The sequence below is a fragment of the Rattus rattus genome, chromosome 7 (assembly GCF_011064425.1).
Source record: "Rattus rattus isolate New Zealand chromosome 7, Rrattus_CSIRO_v1, whole genome shotgun sequence".
Classification (NCBI taxonomy): domain Eukaryota; kingdom Metazoa; phylum Chordata; class Mammalia; order Rodentia; family Muridae; genus Rattus; species Rattus rattus.
Genome location: NC_046160.1, coordinates 41,951,959 through 41,972,515, shown reverse-complemented (window position 1 = coordinate 41,972,515; position 20,557 = coordinate 41,951,959). Strand labels below are relative to the sequence as shown.

Here is a 20,557-nt window from a genome sequence, read left to right as displayed (position 1 = left end):
TCATTCCTACATGATGGGTAGCCTATTATCACTCTTCGAGACAAACCAATTCTTTTGCTTTGTGAAACCGATGGTTGAATTATATCTTCCTCCTCTTGAATTAGAGAGCTGAGGCATGTCAGCTCTCAGTTGCTATGACAAAACACCTGAGATAATCACTTTGATATGAGAGGGTTTGCTGCAGTTCTTTGATTTCCCTGTACAGTTGTCCTGCCCCACTGCTTTTGCTCCGTGGTGAGATACCACATCATGATAGAAGTACACAGCTGAGGAAGCTGTTAGCCTCATGAAGCAGCAGAAAAGGGGCTGGGGTCCGAACACCGTTAAGGGCCTGACTCTATTAGCCCAGCTTCTTTACACCAGCTCTACCTCCTAAAGGTCCCACCATCTGCCAGTAGCACAATGGGCTGGGGACCCTGTCATCTGTACTCAGGCTTTCAGGAGACAGCAGACTGAGCACCTCGTATTCATCTCCATAGGTTGCTCTGACCCTTGACTTTGAGGAGCATTCGTCTCCATTCATGTTGTACCTCCTTATTCTCTTATGTGTAATAGACTGACAATTGAACGAATTGAGTCTTTTCTTAAATTAACCAGACAGTTGATGAATTGCCAAAGAGTACTGAGTGCAGTCATTTGGTCATGATAAAAAGGCCTATTATTTGCTAACAAATGCTGATTTCTTTCCAAAGTATTGTTACAACAATGTAAGCCAATTTGTATTAATTTTAGCTGCTAGTAGTTAAAATTAATTGAATACCAACTAAGAGCTGATCATGTTCTTGAAATCCTCTGAGGACTTGTGCATAATGAAAAATACACTTTAATTAAAAAGCTCTAAGCAGAAAGTGTGCAGTCCGGGAAGAACAGCGTCCAAATATTTCCTGCCTTGTTTTGTATGCTTGCTGGGGAGTGTAGTTTCTCAGGTATTTGCCATGCTGGTTGTTATTACAGGTGAAGCAGTACCGCTACATCCTACACTCCCATATCCAAAACCCCACACCATTCTCTCTCCTGTGTTCACAGATTGTTTACAATGGATGGACATCTTTTGGATGACTCAAAGAATTTGCAAGACAATTATTTTTATGTTGCTGCAGGACTGGAGTCTTTCAAATTCATTCCTTACTGGAAGTCCTCACGGGTCCCCAGTGAGATCCAGCAGTGAGTATAACTTGTACCTTCCTTTTAAATTTAAAAAATCTGTCTGTCTGTCTGTCTGCCCATCTGCCCGCCCATCCATCCATCCATCCATCCTCTCTCTCTCTCTCTCTCTCTCTCTCTCTCTCTCTCTCTCCTTGTTCAATTATTTATCTACCTAGGGGGTGAATGCCATGTTATCCATGGGGAGATCAGAGAATCACTTGTGGGAGTTGGTTCTCTCCTTCTTTATTGTGGGTCCTAGGGATCTAACTCAAGTTGTCAGACTCAGTATCAAATGCCTTTACCCACTGAGCCATCTTCCTGGCCTCTGTGCCTTTTCATTTTGAGTGTTGTTGACATTTACCTTTTTTTCTATATCCTTTCCAAAATATGTTGAGTTCAGTTACTGGTTACTTTCGAGTAGTGAAACTTGATGTGCTATCTATCTATCTATCTATCTATCTATCTATCTATCATCTATCAATCATATATTTATCTTCTATCTACCTACTTATACTTACACACTCTCTTTCTATACACGCATGTATATAGATACACATTTTGAACCTTGCATTTCCAAATTTAGTCATAGAGTGATGAGCTGCACAATCTCTGAGAGCCCAGTCTACATTGTGGACACAGATAGGCCAGGACAGTGGTTCTCTGAGAGAGGTGTTGGAGAGGCATGACCCACTGGTGTGTGTGTGTGTGTGTGTGTGTGTGTGTGTGTGTGTGTGTGTCTCATGAAAGCCTCCAATGCCCACGAGATAGGGAAGGAGTATAGAAGCATGCAAAATGATCACAGACCAGGGTTTTATGTCTGGTGGTGTTTAGGGGACAGGCAGGTTTGAATCTCAGTTCTGCCACCAATCAGCTCTGAGGTGTGGGGTGAATTTGCATCTCTTAGGTCTTGGTTCCTTGCAGAGCAGCCAGCCAGTTCTTGCTTCATTGGGTAATGGTGAGAGCTGCACAAACAAGTGATAGCCATGTGCATAATCCATGCTTTGGAAAGCATCCAAACCTTTAAAATGTCAGGTTTCCTCTAGCATTAGACAGAACCTCTTATCATGCCATTCCAGACCAGGCACCACCCTATTCTAGTAAACCTGTGGCCATCTGATTTTCAAAGATGATCTGGCTTTTTCTCCCAAGCCAGGAGATGGCTCCTGTCATTGGCTAGGTCTTTGTTAGAGAGTAGGTCTCCTTTCTCAGTCAAGGATGCTCCTGTAGTTTATAAAGAGAAGGGACATCTGAGCTGAGCTAGAATGTATTAACTGTCTGTCTTTTACCTTTCAGGAGGTTTAGAAGCAATGATAAATACACACAAACCAAGAAAAGAGTAAGTTCTGAAAGGAGAATGATTATTGATCTGTTATTGATTCTGTTGTTTCCTGGTCTTCTGAGAACCTTTGGTGGCAAATAACTTTAAGGGAACAGGGAAGAGCTAGACCTACCCACACTAGAGGGAGGAGGAGGATGGAGTGATGGCTTAGATTTTTCAAAATATAGTGTAACAAGGATTTATAAACATTGTAGCCTTAGAGGTACCCAGAGGTAGTAGAAAAGAAAGGTTAATAAGGCAAAGGAGGATGCAGACCGGTTTAGAAACAGTTCTTTGGGCCGATTCCAATCTTCATTGTCAGGATAGCAGCAGTGGCTCGATTCACTGGCAAACACACCATTCAGGAATCAGCAACAGCGGTTCTATCCAGAAGAAATCACGAGGCTTTGCTAATTGGCCCAGACTTGCAGAAGCAGCAAGAAGCTGCTAGAACACCACCAAAAGTTCCTTTGGTGCTTTTCTCTCTATGAAGCCATGACACATGATGATCAGCAAAGAAGGCCAGGTGAACCAATGCCATAGCATCAGCGAAGACCAGCATCAGCGAAGACCAAGGAAGACCAGCAAAGTGTGGCAAGGCGAACCAATGCCACATAGCATCATTTATACACTTTCTAAATAAACATCACATGTTCTCTCAAGTGTCTGCTCTAGCAAACATCGCATGCTCTTTTTTCTAGGTAGCTTCCGGAAAAACACCAAGCATCTGTTCTCAGCCAAAGCATCCTCCCATGTGTCTGCTTCAGCAAAAACATCCTCTCATAAAACATTTTCCAGAAAAAGAACCCATGACACAACTGAATTGCCAAAGAAAACAGATATTTCCACTTCTGGATAGTAGAGAGGCATACAGAGATGGCACTGCAATCTGCTCTGAGAGCTCAGGCACTCGGACCAGCACACTGGGATTGGGCATAGATTATCTTTTAAATTTGAAATTTGTCTTTTAAAATGTATTTATACTATAAAGCAGAGGCTATCGGGCACTCAGTGGGCATTTCACAAGAACAATATAGAACTTTGGACACACATACTGTCAGTGTTAAGTGGGGTACATTGCAATGTGTGGAAATGCTGCTATGAAAATTAGATCTGCTGAGATCCTGCTTTTTGTACTTACAACACAACTCTGGCTTACTGCAACACCCTTTAAAAAACCACCAAGGGCATTTAACTTGGTCTCTTGTGTCAGGTGAACATTTATATATTTGACTGAATTTGCTTCCAAATACTTGAATTAAGGGGAGGAAAGAAAAAAAAAAGGAGGGAGCAGCGTTTTGGAGATCCCATGGACCTGTGTCTTGTTTCAACAGTGTTTGGATGGAACAGACCCGGGGATTCCCACTTTATTATCTTCCTGCCACCTTACATGTCTCTCCAGTCACAACCTCTGGGACCATCTCCTTGCTGCCTTTGGCTCCTAGGACCAGCCAGCACCGTCGTTGCTGTTAGCCCTATACTCCAGATCAGCCATGACTTCTCAGATTCTTCAGAATTATTCCACCAAAGTGGAAGCTGCTGTGAACCGCCTGGTCAACTTGCACCTGCAGGCCTCCTACACCGACCTCTCTCTGGGCTTCTTTTTTGATTGGGATGATGTGGCTTTGGAGGGTGTAGGCCACTTCTGCTAATTGGCTGAGGAGAAGCTCGAGGGCTCCCAGGGTCTCCTCAAATTTCAGAATGATCGTGGGGGCTGTGCACTCTTCCAGGATGTGCAGAAGCCATCTCAAGATGAATGGGGTAAAACCCTGGAGGCCATGGAAGGTGCCTTGGCCCTGGAGAAGAACCTGAATCAGGCCCTCTTGGATCTTCATGCCCTGTTTTTTGAGCCTGGCTTTGTGTATAAAATGTCTACTGGGGTAGATTTGGAGTGCTCGTGAGCAGTGGCTTTTGGTAGGCTTCAAAGTAAGTCCTCAAAAGGCTGGAAGAGTCCTTTTTGTGTCACCTCTGGTGCAGTACCCAAGCCCTTCCTAGGCTTGGAAGCCAAGTGACCTCCAGCAGTGAGTCTGGGAAGGAGGCTGGACTATTCATTTTCATCCTTCAGAAGGAGAATGGAAGAGAGTGGTGAGACCCAGAGAAGCTTCTTGGGCTCCTGGGTTTCTTGTCCTTGTCCACCCCAAGGACCAAGGATTCAATGTGGCCTCTACCCCTGACACCTTTTGTTCTTAATCTGCATATTAGGTGGAGTACAAAGGAAAAGAACCTCTTCAAAGTGACAGTGTACCACCTAAAATTCAGGATTCTGTTTATTATGCCAAAGAGAAAAAGCAGATGGATACAGAACCTTTAATTGAAAGTGGTGCAGGTAATGGGGTGTTTCATCTCCTGCAGGCTAAAAAAAGTGCTTTCTCTTTATGAGTGCATATGTGGTTTACATGTTGTGTATAGTGTACGTATGTGTATTGTGTGTGTATGTTTCACATGTGTTATGTATGTGTGTGTATAGTGTGCATAGTGTTGTGTGTATATATATATTTGTTGTGTGTAGTGTATGTATGTGTATGGAATAGGTGGTATATATATATGTATATGTATATGTTTGGCATATAAGATGTATGTATGTGTATATGTATGGTGTATGTATAGTATGTATATGTAAGGTGCATGTGGTGTATGTTTGTGTATTGTATAAATATGTATGATGTGTATAGTATACATGAGTGTATTGTTTGTATATGTATGGTATGCATGGTGTATGTATGTGTGTATTTTTGATGTGTGTGGTCTATGTGTGTATGTAGTGTGTATATGTATGGGATATAAATGTGTATTGTAGTGTACATATGTATGGTGTATGTGATATAGTGTATGCATAGAGTGTATTGGTATGCACTTCATGTAAAGCTTATTATGTAACCACTTTTCTTAGAGCTACTTGATTATCAAGCTTGATAATCTCAGCCTGAGAAGCAGTAGGCTGCTGATAAGATCAGTAACATTCCAAAGCTGAGGGCAGTGGGGGTTTAAGTAGGAAGCCTTGAAAATGCCATTTATAAAATGAATTCCACATTTACATCCTCACGAGGACCACAGATACTCTTGCTGTGTCAACTGAGCCCATCTTTTAGGGAACCTTGAACATAGAAGCCATTTAGCTTGTTCCTGTGTACCTTTAGAAGAGAGATCCAGACCTCACTATAAAATGAAATAATTATAGTTCTCGCCATGCCTACTCTCATTCTTATTGCTGTACTGTCCTCTCTGCTGCACCCTTTTGGGTGCTGAAGTCTAATGAGGCCCTTTCTTGAGTTATGTCTTCATTTCCAGTCAGACAGATGCGGGGGAGGGCATCTTACTGTCTGGTTATGAACACGGAGAGGAAGCATATGAGACATGTGGGAGATGTCCCTCCTACACAGCTCTACCAACAAAAGCAGGTGGGAGAAGACCCCCCCCCACTACTGCTCTACAAACAGAAAACAGGTAGAAGATGTCCCTCCCACATCGCTCTATAGACAGGAAGCAGGTGAGAGATTGGGCAATTTGGGAAGCCTCTGGACATAGAGATGCTCAAGTTTCAAGGTCTAGGACCTTGGTGGAAGTAGAGATTAGACAGTCACTGCAAAAATTGTGGCCTGCTGAACTGAGGCCTCTACAGAAGCAAAGACAGAGAGGGACAGAGAGAGGAGAGAGAGCACATGCGCGTGAGGGGGCATTTGGAGTTGGGGACTTACCCCTTGTGGGCTTCTGTCTTATGGTAAAAGAGCTCAGGAGCTGCTGAATTGAAACTTTGATACTTTGATTTGGATCAGAAAATTGGGGGTCAGTTTCTCTACTGGTTTGAAAGGATTGTCTGTTTCTTTCCCTCAGAGGGTGATGTATATAAAGCACAGACTCCTGCCAAGGAGGTCCAAGAAGCACTGGAAGTCAAGGAAGACCCAGATATGAAGGTGGAGTTGCCAGTTGATCAGGTGGGTAACAAGGGCTGGTACTATTTTGACTCAGTTGTGTCAGCCCCAACTTCTCCTATTCCTACTTCAGCCTCGCCCCTAAGTTCTCCCTGGCCTCTAGAAGGTTCTGTGTATAACCAGTTAGCTACTTACCCATCCTTTGAGTTCCCATGTCAGACCTTTTTTTTTTTTTTTTTTTTTTTTTTTTGGTCTGTTCTTCCCTTCTCAAACACTTCTGATGAAAGAACCATGGACAACTGTCACCTGTTACTGTTTCTGCCCTTGTCTAAGTTGTGAATGCCACAGAAGAGGGGTAGCAGTTTGCTTTGCTCAAGATTGACACCTCAGTGCCTCTTAAGGCTCCTGCCATGCACACAGCCCTTCAGCTTCATCCTTGGGAGAATGGAATGAGAAATAAAAACAGTGTTCTCCATACACTTACCCATAGATGGAGGTGACTCGTGAGGATGGCCAAGAAGGGGCTTCACATTGGGTACCTGGTGTAGTGCCTAGGTCTGGTCTCCTCTGCAGGAAGAGTGATGAATAGAGAGTCTCAAGATAGTCTCAAGGAAAAGGAGGGAGAAGTAAGAAGCATGGAGAGGGGAAGGGATGGTGACTTTGGGGCTTCTAAGCTGATGACTAGATAGAGGGAAAACCAGTGTGAAAGGGAGCCAAGAGAGGGCTGCAGGTGTGGGCCTCAGGGAACTGGCAGGTGCAGGGAGGGATGGGTATGAAAGGCTGTGGTGCTGGCAAACTCTGGCCTCACCTGCTCCATAAGAGTTTCTGATTCATTTCAATAGCCTGCACCTGGGCTTCCCTCATTCTGTGAAGGATTGTTCTAGGTAACCCAAAATCGTACAACTTCATCCTAACTGTCCACCACAAGGTGGTAAACACCACCTCCTGTTGTTAGCCTGGTGAAAATGTATAATCTGGGAAAGGTGGGTATTAGCATGTGGGCCCCACTTACACGCCTCTGAGCCAGACAGGCATAGCTGCTCTTGGAATCAAGGGCACCACCCGGGGAAGCACTGGGTCCTCCCACTTCTTGGGTAACCCAGCACTTGAACTTGGCTTCTTGCTCTGTCATGCCCCTCCTATAGCATGGTTTTAGCATATTCCAGCCATTTGCTGGCTTCCTATTCCAGCCATTTGCTGGCTTCCCACTTCTTGGGCCTGGGTCCTTTCCCAGTGTGTGTCTGGCTGCAGTTTTCAAGTTACAGTGTTGTTATTTACTCTCCCTTTGACAGGACAAAAATGAGCAGATTTGGTCCCCCCCTCCCTTTTTTTTTAATCCAACAAAGCCTTATTCGTTATTTTTAACTTATTTACAAATGTACAGTCACTTGAACTATTTACGCATCTTCACCAGCAGGTGGGGGCTTCTCTCCCTTGTGCTCCTGTGTAAATTACTTGGGCTCTGTGCTTTGAAACCAGCTTTATAAGTGATTTTCTAGGCAGCTCCTGCAGGGAACCCCAAAGCCAGGGAACCCCAAATCCTTAGTCTCTCAGAGACTGCCGCTGGGTGTTAAGATCAGACTGGGGACTTGCACACAGGGTGAAGTGACTGAGCTTGTCCTCAGCTTTACCTTTGGACTTCTTTTGGCCTTGCTCCTAGACTGATTTATTGGGCCATTGTCTGTCTTTTTGTCATCCCTAAGTATCAGACTCAAACTCAGAGAGCAGTGACAGCTACTGCAGTTTCACTAGGATGTTGGACAAAAAGCCATTTTTCTTTTTTTCTTTTTTTATTGGATATTTTCTTTATTTACATTTCAAATGTTATTCTGTTTCCTGGTTTTCCCTCTGGAAACCCCCTATCCCACCCCCCATTCTCCTGCTTCTGTGAGGAAGCATCTACTCCCTCCTACCTCCTGACTCTGGCATTCCCCTATAAGCTTTTATAGGACCAAGGGCTTCTCCTTGCATTGGTGCCTGCCTAACAAGGCCATCCTCTGCTACATATGTGGCTGGAGCCATGGCTCCCTCCATGTGTCTTCTTTAGTTGGTGGTTTAGTCCCTGGGAGCTCTGGGGGATATTGTTGTTCTTCCTATGGCGTTGCAAACCCCTTCAGCTCCTTCAGTCCTTCCTCTAACTCCTCCATTGGGGACCCCGTGCTCAGTCCATTGGTTGGCTGAGGGTATCTGCCTCTCTATTTGTCATGCTCTGGCAGAGCCTCTCAGGAGACAGCTATATCAGGTTCCTGTCAGTATGCACTTGGCATCTGCAATAGTGACTGGGTTTGGTAACAGTATGTGGGATGCCATTTTTCTTTAAAACTCTAACAATTTAAATATTTTTTTGTGCCTTTTAGAGTCTCATTGTAATGAGAAAATTGTTGCTCTCTCTACAATCACTTTTATGTGATGTTGGCCCTTGCTACTGATGCATTATTTTATATGTTCTGTGTTATAAATCAACATCTCCAGCATGAATTTTACTATTTATGTCCTTTTTATTTCTTTTTAAATACAGGGTTTCACTGCATAGCCCTGACTACCCTGGAATTAGTTATGTAGATCACAGAGATCCCTCTGCTTCTGTCTCCCAAGAGTTGGGATTAAAGTGTCTACTATCATGCCTGGCCAACCCCACTGTAATTGAGGATACAGTGTACAGTGGATATGTGCTCTTCAGTTACATATGCATTTGACACCCATCGTGTTTGACACTGTGGTGTGGTTTTTCTCACGGTAGTATAGTATGGTCTGAAAGGAAGGAAAGGGCCAGGCGATAACTCAGGGTTTCCTCTGGAATGAGCTACTTTGGAGGAAGAAGAGTTAGGCAGTTGAGGGAGGTGGTTTCTCCCTGTACTCTGCCTGTACACCATCAGTCCATAATGAGAGATGCTTGGAAACAGGATTATGTACTGATTTTTCTCTCCCCTGGGAAGGGATGGGGGTGCTGCAGTGAAACCAGACGTTCTGTTCTAATGGTCAGGTGACAATGTGAATGCTGGCTTTGCAGAAGTAAGGGGGTGTGGCATGGAGACCTCCTAAGGGTGAGCTGATCAGCTGACCTTCATCTGTGTTTACCTGAGTGACCTGGGAAATTGAAGGAAGAGGCTGGGGATCAGGGCTTGTTGTCTGGTGGTGTTGGAGAAAGTGGGTGTGGGAGCCTTGTTTCCTGCAGAGCACACTGGTTAAGTTACGTCACTCAGTGCACACCACTAACACCACCAGCACCATGATCTCATTCCTCCAGTGTTTATGAAATGCAGCAGAAATGGGCCCAAGAAACTTTGTGTGATGCGGTCAGTAGACACAATGTGCAGTCAGGCAGAGGGACACTCAGGCCACATAGACAGACTCCTTCCTCCACCCTGGGTTCTTCTGATCTTTGGAAAGACTTGAGATTTGGATGGCTAAAGGGCATGGGTTTCTCTGGAAGCAGTATACTCCTCAACTTCTTTTTTATTTTGATAATGAAAATACCTTGGCCTCCAGGGCCACTGAATTATTGCCTTTTCTTTGTCCAGAGTCTAGAAACCTCCCACAGAACTTAGTACCTTTCTGTCATTTTTGGAGACATTTAAATCTGCACAGAGGCCAAAGAACAGATTGCAGCTGATTGGTTGCAGACAGAAGGATAGGAAACATGACTTTAGAGGCTGAGTGTCAGTCTTCTGTGTCCAAGTTCATTGTGCATTTAAAACTTTTTTAGATGAAGTCTCACTATATAGTCCTGGCTGGCCTGCTACTCACAGAGATCCACCTGCCTCTGCAGGCATATGTGACAAAACCTGGCCCCTTCCAATTTTTACTTTATTTATTTAGTTTGTGTATGTATATGGGAGTCTATGTGCCACAGTGTGTGTATAAGTCAGAGGACAACCTGTAGGAATCTACTGATTTTCTATGTGGGTCCCGGGGATCGAACTTAGGACATCATGCTTGGTTACAAGCACCTTCACCCACTGAATCACCATCTCACTGGCTTTTCACTGTGTATTTTGACTCAGATTTCTACAATGTTCCTATCTTTTGCCTTTAAAAAATTCCTTTTTAAGTTGTGTCCTCATATATTGATAGAAATCTATGACTACGTCCACATGTTTTTGATCATGCAGGCCTCTTCTTTTGTCCTCCAACTTCTATCACTTGGCTTCTACCAACAGACATATTTACAGTTGACTTCTGAAGAGCCCTAGTTTACAAGCATACTTTAAAGAGTTTACATTATATCCTAACTTTCAACTCAGAAGTTCATTTTTAAGTTTTATTTGTTCTAATTTTAGGTGTATGTGCTCATAGTGACCAAAGAGGTTGGAACTCCATGAAGCTGCAGTTACAGGCACTTGTGAGCCACCTAACTAGGGCACTGGGATCCAGCTTGGGTCCTCTGCAAGATAGTATAGCCCTACCATCTGGGGCTACCATCATGATGGCACCAGTCCTTTTGATTCCTGCTGTCTTTTCCTCTCTCTACTCTTCTTTTCTCCCCTCCCCCTTCCAACTTATGCATATCTTCATATCTTCCTGCTCTTTTAGTGTTTAGAGCAGTGAGCCATAACCAGGCCATAGCCTGAATGTTCTCTTTGTTCAAAACCACCAAAAAACTTAGTTTATTACCTTTGAATTCAGCCATTCAATTTGTTTTTCAAGACAGGATTGTGTGTGTGTGTGTGTGTGTGTGTGTGTGTGTGTGTGTGTGTGTGTGTGTGTGCAGCCTTGGTTGTCCTGGAACTCACTCTGTAGACCAGGGTGGCCTTGAACTCAGAGATTCACTTGCTTCTGCCTCACTAGTACTGGGATTAAAGGCACACAGTGCCACCATCCAGCTCACATTCAAAAGATTTTTAACACATAGTCGAACTAGCCAGATTATGTGGCAGGAAGCAACATGAATGACCTGAAGTCCTCTTGCCTGTAGGGTCTTTGTTCCATTTTGAAACCTTATTAGCAAAGTTTTCATTGTCTGAGAGTTCTTGGAGTTCTGCTTTTCCAAACGCCTACCAGAATGTTCCACTAAGTTCTGCTTACAGCATTCTATGGTTTCTCTAGCCTGTAGCTTCTTCAGTTCTTCCTTATTCCCCCACAAATCAGTTGCAGAAAACTATGACCCACGTGGTCAGGTTTACCACAGCAAAAGTCTGGCTCCTTGGTACAGTTGTCTGCATTTGTTACTTTTCTCAATGCTGTGAGGTAGTGAGAGGCATAAGAACCAACTTAATCAAACAATCTTGGTTGGGAAGTAATAGTGGATCATGATGGTCACATTTTATCTGCATCCAGGAGACGAGTGCTTTGGCATTCATATGTAATCACCAACATTGAAATGTTGCTTCATTTAAAGATGTTGTCTTAATGAGATTTTCTATTGCTGTGATGAAACATTATGACCAAAGCAACTTGGGGAGGAAAGGATTTACTTGGCTTTTGACACTTCCATATTGTAGTCCATCACTGAAGGAAGTCAGGACAGGAGCTCAAATAAGGCTGGAACCTGACAAGAGCTGAGGTAAAGACGATGGAGGGTTGCTGCTTACTGGCTTGCTTCTTATGTTGCTCAGTCTGCTTTAATATAGAACCCAGAACCACCAGCCCAGGTGTGGCACCACCCATGATGGGCTGGGCCCTCTCCCATCAATCACTAATTAAGAAAATGCCCTACATCTGGATATTATGGAGGCATTTTTCTCACCTGAGGTTCCTTTCAGATAGTTCTAGTGTGTGTCAGGTTGATATAAAATTAGTCAGCACAGCTCTCAAGTGATGAGTAATGACATCTTTCATGGATATGATTGCATTTTTTTAAAATGTGTTTAAGGATAGTCAGATTTCTACAGTTAAAGACTCTCTTTGCTTCCCTTTGTGCAGATATGGTTTTAAATTCAATCTGCACATAGTTCTATTTCAAAAGACAGGGATTTGTGCTATTCCTAGGTGATAAGTCCTCCAGGAGAGACTTGGGGAGGGTAGATTGACAGAAACATGAGGGACTGAACCTGATAACTGGTCTGTGTATCTGAGCCTAGGCCAATGGTAATGAGCAGAGGCTTGTTAAGCTCCTCATTCTGGAGGATGGGAAGTCCAGTTTTCAGGTATTAGTGAGTGACTTCCTGCTATGTCATCACATGATGGAAGGTGAGGGTAAGATAGTGAGATGGGGAAACTGCTTTCGCACATCATTGTGCTGGGACACTCACACCCACTACTGTTAATGAGGGTGACTGTTCATCAGGATGGTGGGGAGGGACAAAGACTCAAGCCATGGTGCTGATGGCCGTTGGAGTTCAAAGGGTCACAGTGGAAGTCGAGTCTTTGCTTTGACACCAACACAGCACATTCTGACTGCACCTCCTGGGCTTATCAAGTTTCCTTCCACAGAGTCAAGAACAAGTCGCTGACTAAGTTGAGGTGATGGTCTCATCAGGAGAAGGTCAGCACAGGTTCCTGTTCTCTGAGGATTGCCTAATTAGAAGACTTGTGTGGAGTAATGAAACCTTAGAGCTTTGGGGCCTCTAGGTATGGAGAGTGGATCAGAGGAAGCCAAGGGAGCTCCTGTGGGTATTTGCTTTAATGAATTGATTAAAAACACAATTAGCTTCTGCATTCAGGCACACCGTCTGCAAAGGATGGAGCGCTCACAGAGCAGACTAAGTGTGGAGCATGTAACTGTCACAGAGCACCCGAGATACATGCAGAGGCCTCGGTAAGATGGAAGGTTCTAGAGGTAGCAGGTTCAGCTCCTCTGGTGTGATGAGTATTTCCGTTCTCCCATCACCCCTCCTGGTTTCCTCTACACACTGACTTTTGTCTCAGGCTTGCTAGCTCAGGGGGCTGCCTCAGCTCTGTGTCATGTATGAGGCAAGACTGCTGTTGACGAGGTCAGAGGCTGCCTCATTTCAGTAGAGACACATTCTAGTCTTTATCTAGACCATTCTAGTCTTTATCTAGTCTGTATCTAGTCCTCCTAATAGCCAGGCAGAGGCATCTGTGCCGCGATGGTCAGGCAGGTTCACTTCTGCTGTCTGACTCCCCTGAAGTTTATGACTGATAAACTTGAAAAATAGTTGCAACTTAGTTTTTAAACAAAGATCAAGGTAAAGGCTGGCTCTGCGATTGGCAGTGTCACGTCAGGTGGTTAGCGTTTATCAGAACTCATGCTCTTTTCTCAGCACCGGGGAAGACGTCTGTCCTTCTGCAGCTTCCCTAGGCTTTAAACAGGGACACTGACACCTAAGAGCCACTCAGAAGCTTTGAGCTTTAATAAGGTATCTTGACCCCCATCCCCCATATCCAACTTCTCCTGCTTTTGGGATCCCTCCTGTCTAGAATGTCAAAGCCCTCTTGTTGCAGGCAAACATGGACCCTGCTTTGGCCTCTTGCCAGGGCCAACAATCACCTATCCAGCAGGTGCAGAACTGGCTTTTCCAAGGAGTGGCTTCTCCTATCTTCCTCCCCCTTTCCCATCATGTCATCTGCTGGTGCTATTCCTGAGCCTACTTCCATACTCAGTATGCTCAGTAGCTCTACATGGTGACCTTTCCCTCCCACTGGTACCTCCAGCCACTCTTTACCCTCAGAACACTCTCCTCTTCCAGCAAGCACCTTGCTGAGCCAGCACCTGACTTTCCTTCTGCCTCTGTTCACATCTTTCTGGAGTTCTGTGAAAGGTCTGTGTTGGGGCTTCTTTTCCCACCTTGTAGCCTCCTAAGACTCATCTTCTAACTCTTCCATACCCACATAGTGCTTTTGGAGCTTACCCACCCTTTCCCTGAGCACGTCACTCATTTGGTAGCATCTCATGGCCCGAGCTTTGCATTCTTCCTGTTCCCTGCTCTGACCATCCTGCAGTCTCAGAGTGCTGTGCCTTACCTGCGGTAAGTTTTGCAGTGCCGGCCAGGCTGTGGGCATGCACTTCCAGTTCCTTTTTTGCTAATTATCGTCCTACATCCTTCACATTTTAAGTCATCAGAGGCAGGCTTTCACTGGCCTCTATGTTAAACACTGTTTTGTTCCCCCCTGGCCCTATGTGTCTCCATCACAGTCTTGACAGTTCCAGCTCTGTATTCAAGTACTGATGGCTTAGTGAGTGTTCATTTCTCCAGATGACTTCAGTTTCTTGAGAATGTGTTAGTCAAGATCTCTGGCATCTCTAACAGAGTGGGATTCAAAAGCAGTGGGTGTCCCTTTTCCGTTTATTGGATGAAAGAGTGACATAGCGTTGCCTGTCACATCAGATACCCTTTGAAGAGTTTTGAAAAACCTGTTTTTAGGTAGTTTGCACAGTCCTTGCACATAGGATTAGGGTTACTTGCTTGTGAGACTATAGGAATGTAACATCCATGCCACCCTGGTCTAACTAATGGTGAGCTAATGAGATTGGGGCAGCCATACCCCTTGACTCTAACATAGCTTAGGACAATTGGCAGCAGGGTCCTCAGGGCTTTTTGCTCACGGTAGCTCTTGGACTGTTTTCAGTTCTTTACTGTTTTAGCTCAGGTGTACTGTGTGTTCTGCCTTCCTCTGCCAGTGGGGACGGTTCCAGACTCTTGCCTTGACTCTGTCCTTTGCGATCAGGACAGTAGAGAGAATCGTTCCTCATTGGGCGTCCTGGGTGATGTGATGAAGGGACAGGGTTCTGCCTAGCCTCCTGAGGGCATGTGGTACACACATGTGGCTTGCTGCTGTCAAGTCAGCCTGTCTCAGCAGATGTGACACTGAAATGCAAGTGGCCCACTGACAGAACTGCTCAAATGAGAGTGGGGAGAGGGAGAGGGTGCTGAACACTGATAGTTGCCCCCCCTGCCTCTTTCTCACACATCCCACAGAAGCTGAGGGAGGGCACATTGCTCTGAGAGGCTGAGAACAACCAGGCTGCAGAGGGTACCTACAGAACGGGGAACAGCCCTTTGGCTGGCATCCTGTAGGTTCACCAAGAATTAAGAAGGAGCTACTGTTTGCTAACCAGAGGCACCTGGTATGGCCGCAGCATTTTAAATTAATGAATCAATCAATTACAAATATTTGTTGATATGTTTGTATTCATGCATGAGGGTCTGTGCTTGCCACTGCAGGAGTGCAGAGCCCGGACAACTTTGGGTGTCAATTGTCATCTTTCACATTGTTTATAGAGCATCCCTTCTGAACCCTAGGCCAGTTGATTCAGGATCTGATGGGGAAGTCTCCTACCTCTGTTTCCTGTCTCACAATAGGAGCACTTGGAGTACAGATATGCACATCAGTGTCCAGTTTTTATATGGGTTATGGGGATTTGGACTCAGGTCTTCAGACTTACGCAGCAAGTGTTGATTTACCCACTGGGCCATCTCCCTGGATCCTTATTTATCTGTTTGTTTGTTTGTTTCAGGTTCAGGGATATGCTATGTAGTCCAGGCTGGCCTTGAACTTTCCCTATAGCCCTGACTATCCTCAAATGCATGATATTCCTGCCTCGTTCTCTTAAGTTCTGGGATTACAGGTATGGGGTTACACGCCTATCTCCTGGCATTCCTGTTTACATGAAAAGAATTGACAGAACCTCTCTCTAAAGATTTCTCCATTTCCTTGGTGGAACTACTTGTAAACATGGAACAAGCAATCCTGTATTCAGAAAGCCTGTACTTCCCACTTCCAGTTCTGTCTGCACGGAACTGGTCTGCACCGGCACAATGGGTTCCCATGTTCTCTGCTTTGCAAAGGAGTTTGGGACTGACCATGGGCTCAGCTTGACCATGTCCTTTCTCCCCAGGCACCGGCTGAAATTGTTAAAGAAATCGATGAGATAGACAATAGCAGCCCTGGCCTTGAAAGCGGCATGGTGAGTGAATTTCCTTTTACTTTTGACAATAGCATTCCAAACCACCTTCTTGTGATAGGCTGGGCAGAGCTCCTGGTTGATGGTCAAGGATCTGGGAACACAGGCTGGTCCCAGATCACAAACGCACAACAGAGTGGAAGCACTGTGTATTTCAGGATGGCACAGGGGTAAGTCTAATCTCCTCTGTGCCTGTCTTAAATATCCTTTCACTGCACTTCCCATCAACATGGCGTAAGCTTTCCTCCAACAGGTTTTAGGCTATAGGCAGGTGGGGGTGGTGGAGTACAGCGGCTTCTGGGAGGGTAGCTTCCTGCAATGGGACAGCCATCCACACTTACCAGCAGGTACTATGTCCACAGCCCTTGTCTGGGAGGTCAGACTGTGTGGGTACCAGCAGATGGTGGTTCAGGTTTGTGCAGGACACAGATTTCTGCCTGTTCTTCCTGTCCAGGTGTCTTGGAAACATCGTCTGGGGAGGCAGGTGTTCCGGGGTCTCTTGAGTCCAGGTGGTGACAAGTCTACATGATATATACACACTGGGAAAACAAAATATACTTTACCTATGCAGTCATGATTACGTTGCTAAGGAGTGAACGCCGTGGTTTGCTTTCAACGTTCTATCTCTAGGTGTTTTTCAAAGTAGTTTATGTTTCAGGCATTTGGCCAGGCTTGACATGGCGTCTTCCTCAGCTGCAAACAAACATGGGCTTCAAGGATGATGGAAGGGCATCAGAAATGCCCTAGAGTTCCTGTGTTTTTTCCCCCCGAGTTTGGCAGGTGGCCTTTGAAGGAAGTTGAAGGAGCCACAGGACGTTTGTTAGGTTTTATTAGACACACTCGAGGAGCTTGGGAAATCTTAAGGAGTCAGAAAAAATGGCATCCTCATAGAGTATACCTTTCTTCTGTAAACGTCCCTAAAGGGCTTGGGTTTGGGGGTGGTTTTTAGTGAGAGGGGTTACTGGGTGTAACTGGTGGAATTGGGGGTACTTTCGAATGAAGAACAGGGTTAATTTTAATTTCTTGGGTGTTGTGGAGTGAGGCTGTTCTGGGAACAGGCATAATAAGAAAGGAGGTTGCCCCAGAGAATCAAAGGTTAAGGGTGAAAGGGACGACTTGTTCCCACAGGGATCATAAAAAGAGAGGAGATGATGCTCTTGGGTTTATGGCAGGGATGCACATACATCTCAAAGCTCTCCTTACAGGGCATTTGCACCATGTCCACCCTGTCACCCTGATTCACGGGGGGAGATCTGGACAGGCCCCTAGGAGGGGTTTCATGCATTGGTAACCTAGTACTAGCCTATGATAGATTTAATTTTATAGAAAGATTCAAAATATCTCCCTTAACAAGAACAATGTTGCAGGAATAGCTGCATATATAAGTACCCCGTCTCTAGAGAAGGGGCCAAGGCCTAAGCTTTGGGGTGGAAGGTGGCAGAGAGTAGGCACTCTTCCTTCTGTTGACAAGCACTAGGAAGGTTATATGGGCAGGGCAGGGCAGGGCAGGTCAGGGCAGGGCAGGGGGGACATGCTGGGACACCCTGAGTACTTCCGAGTGCCCCATGGGCATGCACTAGTGCTGGCCTAGCTCTTTAAAGTAGACATCAAAAACAGAAGAAAAAGAGGGAAAACTCAATGGAAAACAGCTTGTTAACATCTCAGTATGAAATCAATGGATTTCAACCCAGATTTGAACCATACCAAAGTCTGAGTAGTCCCTGCAGTGAACCCAACCAACTGCCTGATGCTCTGCTGAGTGTGTTTGGTTTTTCCAAGTCTGTGCCCTCTCCTTGCTTCCCGGCATGCTCTGCACAAGCGTCTCTGCGGTGCTCTTTCTCTTTCAATTGGTGTGAAACACCCTACAAATTTGAAATTGTTTGACTCTAAAATCTTCCAAGCCATGTCTTGGAAGGTTCTGAGTGATCAAGCATTTGTGTGTATTATCATAGTGAGCATTGGCTCCAAGAAGCCACTCTCACTGGTTTTCCTGGCCAGCAGGCCACTGTGCTATAGGCCCATCTTAATGAGTCATTCATTGGTGAGTCTATTTGTAGGACATTTGAGCCTGACTGGATTAAGTTTCTTAGACACGGTAGTGCTGGCTGGCCGCTGTTAAGATGGATGGTGATATCCCTAGGCAGCTGAAGTGGTGTCATCATTTTACATGTCTTCCAGACTTGTCTAAGAACTTTGAACTACTTGTGACAGAGTCATTCAAATTAAAACATACAATCCAAAAATAAAACGCTAGTCACCCCGTGAAGCTGTAAGAGACACTGTTAGTAGGAACAATATCTTAAAATATATTTCTGATATTCGATGGCAGATTTTTCTATTTTTTTGATGGTATCGATAGTTTTTAAGTACCGGGCCCAGCGGCATTGCTTACACTCATGCTCTACACACAATCTATTCCAAAGACAGTTTCAGCCACCACACAGTCCGTCCTGGAAGCAGACTCACTCTCCTCTGACTCCTCCAGTTTCGAGGATCAGCGCTAAGCCTTTGACAGCCTCAGCCTGAAGGAGCTTTTCAGATGAATTTGTTAGGATTGAGACCCTCCTTAGGCCCAGGAGTTGTGGACAAGTGTGTTCATTTTGTTATATGTGTAAAATAAAAATAAAAAAAAAGAAAACTATAGAGCCATGTGTCCGTGTGAGAGTTCTTCCTCCTGTGGACCCTGGAGTAGATGTAGTGTGCAGTCACCCACCGCCCTGACAACTGTGCTCAGTACTGTCCCCATCATCAAAGCGGAAAGTTACTAACATTCACGAATGGGAAAAGCCCTTCTGTGAAGTAAAAATGAAATGGGTACTTTGTCCTTTCGCATGCTCCAACTTGTCTTCATTGAAGGTGACTTTAATTACACTGGGTGAGTGCTATTGCGCTCAGGTGGACTGGAATACTCCCCAGCTTTACAAATCACATTTATTCGTGCTTCTGTTTACTTACTTGTTACGTGAGGAAGTACTGTGGTGCACATGTGGAGGTTGTGTGACAGCTTGCATGAGTCCGTTCTCTCCGCCCACTCTGTAGACCCTGGAAATAGAGCTCAGACCATCAGGTTGGTGGGGAGCACCTTGAGCAGTTGCATCATCTCACTAGCCCTGCTCTCCAGCTCCCAATGTCCTGATCTGTGCAGCACCACTGTTAATAACTTGTACAGAAGCAATGCTTTACAAGTCTGTACTACCTGATCATTTTGTAAAACCGGATGTAAAGATTTTGGAAACATGAATTTCCTTTTGAAATAGAGAAGAAAAGTCTGATTGGCAGTATATACCCAGACAACATGATTAGGACTCTGTGGAGAAAGCCTGCATTTCCCACCCTTCTCCAGTGGGGTCTGCAGGCCAGCTCAGTAGAGTGCCATAGAGAAAGCCTTCTACTTGGAGATGCTCAATTTTATGGGACTCCAAACGTTTCCTGACATTGAGTTGCCAGTCTTTAATTTTTTTTTTTAAGTTTTACCTACCTTGGAAATCCTATATGAAAATTTCAGGGGCTGGATGGATAACTTAAAATGCCTGCTCTGAAAGCACAAGGACTCGAGTTTAGATCCCCAGCACCTACATAGACACAGAGAATGATGGTGTGCACACTTGTCCTCAGTGAATGTAGTGAGCGTGTGGGGTGCGGTGTGGAGCCAGGCAGAGTCTCGACGCTTCCTGGTAAATCATCCTAGTAAAATAGATGAGCCCCAAGTTTGGTGAGATCCTGTCTTAGAAAATAAGGTTGAGAGAAATCTAGGAAGATACCTTACATTGACCTATTCATCTCTGATATTTATATGCATGAGTACACATGTATGTATACCTGCACATACCCACACAAACATGAATACATTAAAACACACATACACACACACAAACACACACACACACACACACACACACACACACACACACACATTCCCCTCTGAGAGGGAGCATAGGAAGAACTGACTTTAAATTTTAGATGATGAGATTCTCTCTCCCCAAAAACAGACTTTGTAACTTCTTGCTCATGTTGTACTGTACAAGCTGTCTGTCCTGTCCTCTGTCAGTCCAGTTTTGACACCCTCCATAGGTGTCTGCCATCTTACTATGTTCTCCAGGTTCCCCCATGAAGGTTGCTCTCTGCCAGTCCAGCCTTTACACCCATCATTGCTCCCTGCAGAGTCTGCCTTCTTTTCTCAGCTCTCTGGATTCCCTGTGTGTGTCTCCATGGCTCTCCAGCTATTTACTCTCCTCTTGCCATCCGGTCAGTCTAGCCCTTACTAGAGTTATCTATATACCTGAGCTGGGCTCTAGTCATGTCCTTGTCATCTTTAGCACTCCTCCCATTCCCAGGCATGCAGAACTAACTGATCATGAATCTGATAGAGAACTTGGCAGACACCAAATAAACTTTGAGCAGCCAGGAAAGCGGCGTGGG

General features: G+C 45.0%; 1 protein-coding gene across 2 annotated transcripts in view; it reads left to right on the top strand.

Annotated features, from left to right (window-relative positions):
* Dcdc2c (doublecortin domain containing 2C) overlaps positions 1 to 18,642 on the top strand; it is a 39,643-nt gene extending 21,001 nt beyond the window's left edge. Inside the window, exons 5-10 of one of the 2 annotated variants that reach the window (XM_032908678.1) lie at positions 1,027 to 1,164; positions 2,440 to 2,482; positions 4,667 to 4,790; positions 6,296 to 6,396; positions 16,073 to 16,141; positions 18,550 to 18,642. In XM_032908678.1, coding sequence (XP_032764569.1) covers positions 1,027 to 1,164; positions 2,440 to 2,482; positions 4,667 to 4,790; positions 6,296 to 6,396; positions 16,073 to 16,141; positions 18,550 to 18,642 — 568 coding nt within the window. Of the gene's footprint in view, positions 1 to 1,026; positions 1,165 to 2,439; positions 2,483 to 4,666; positions 4,791 to 6,295; positions 6,397 to 16,072; positions 16,142 to 16,592; positions 16,668 to 18,549 lie in introns of those variants that run through there. The other variant, XM_032908679.1, reaches the window with a different exon arrangement.
* Positions 18,643 to 20,557: the final 1,915 nt, after the last annotated feature.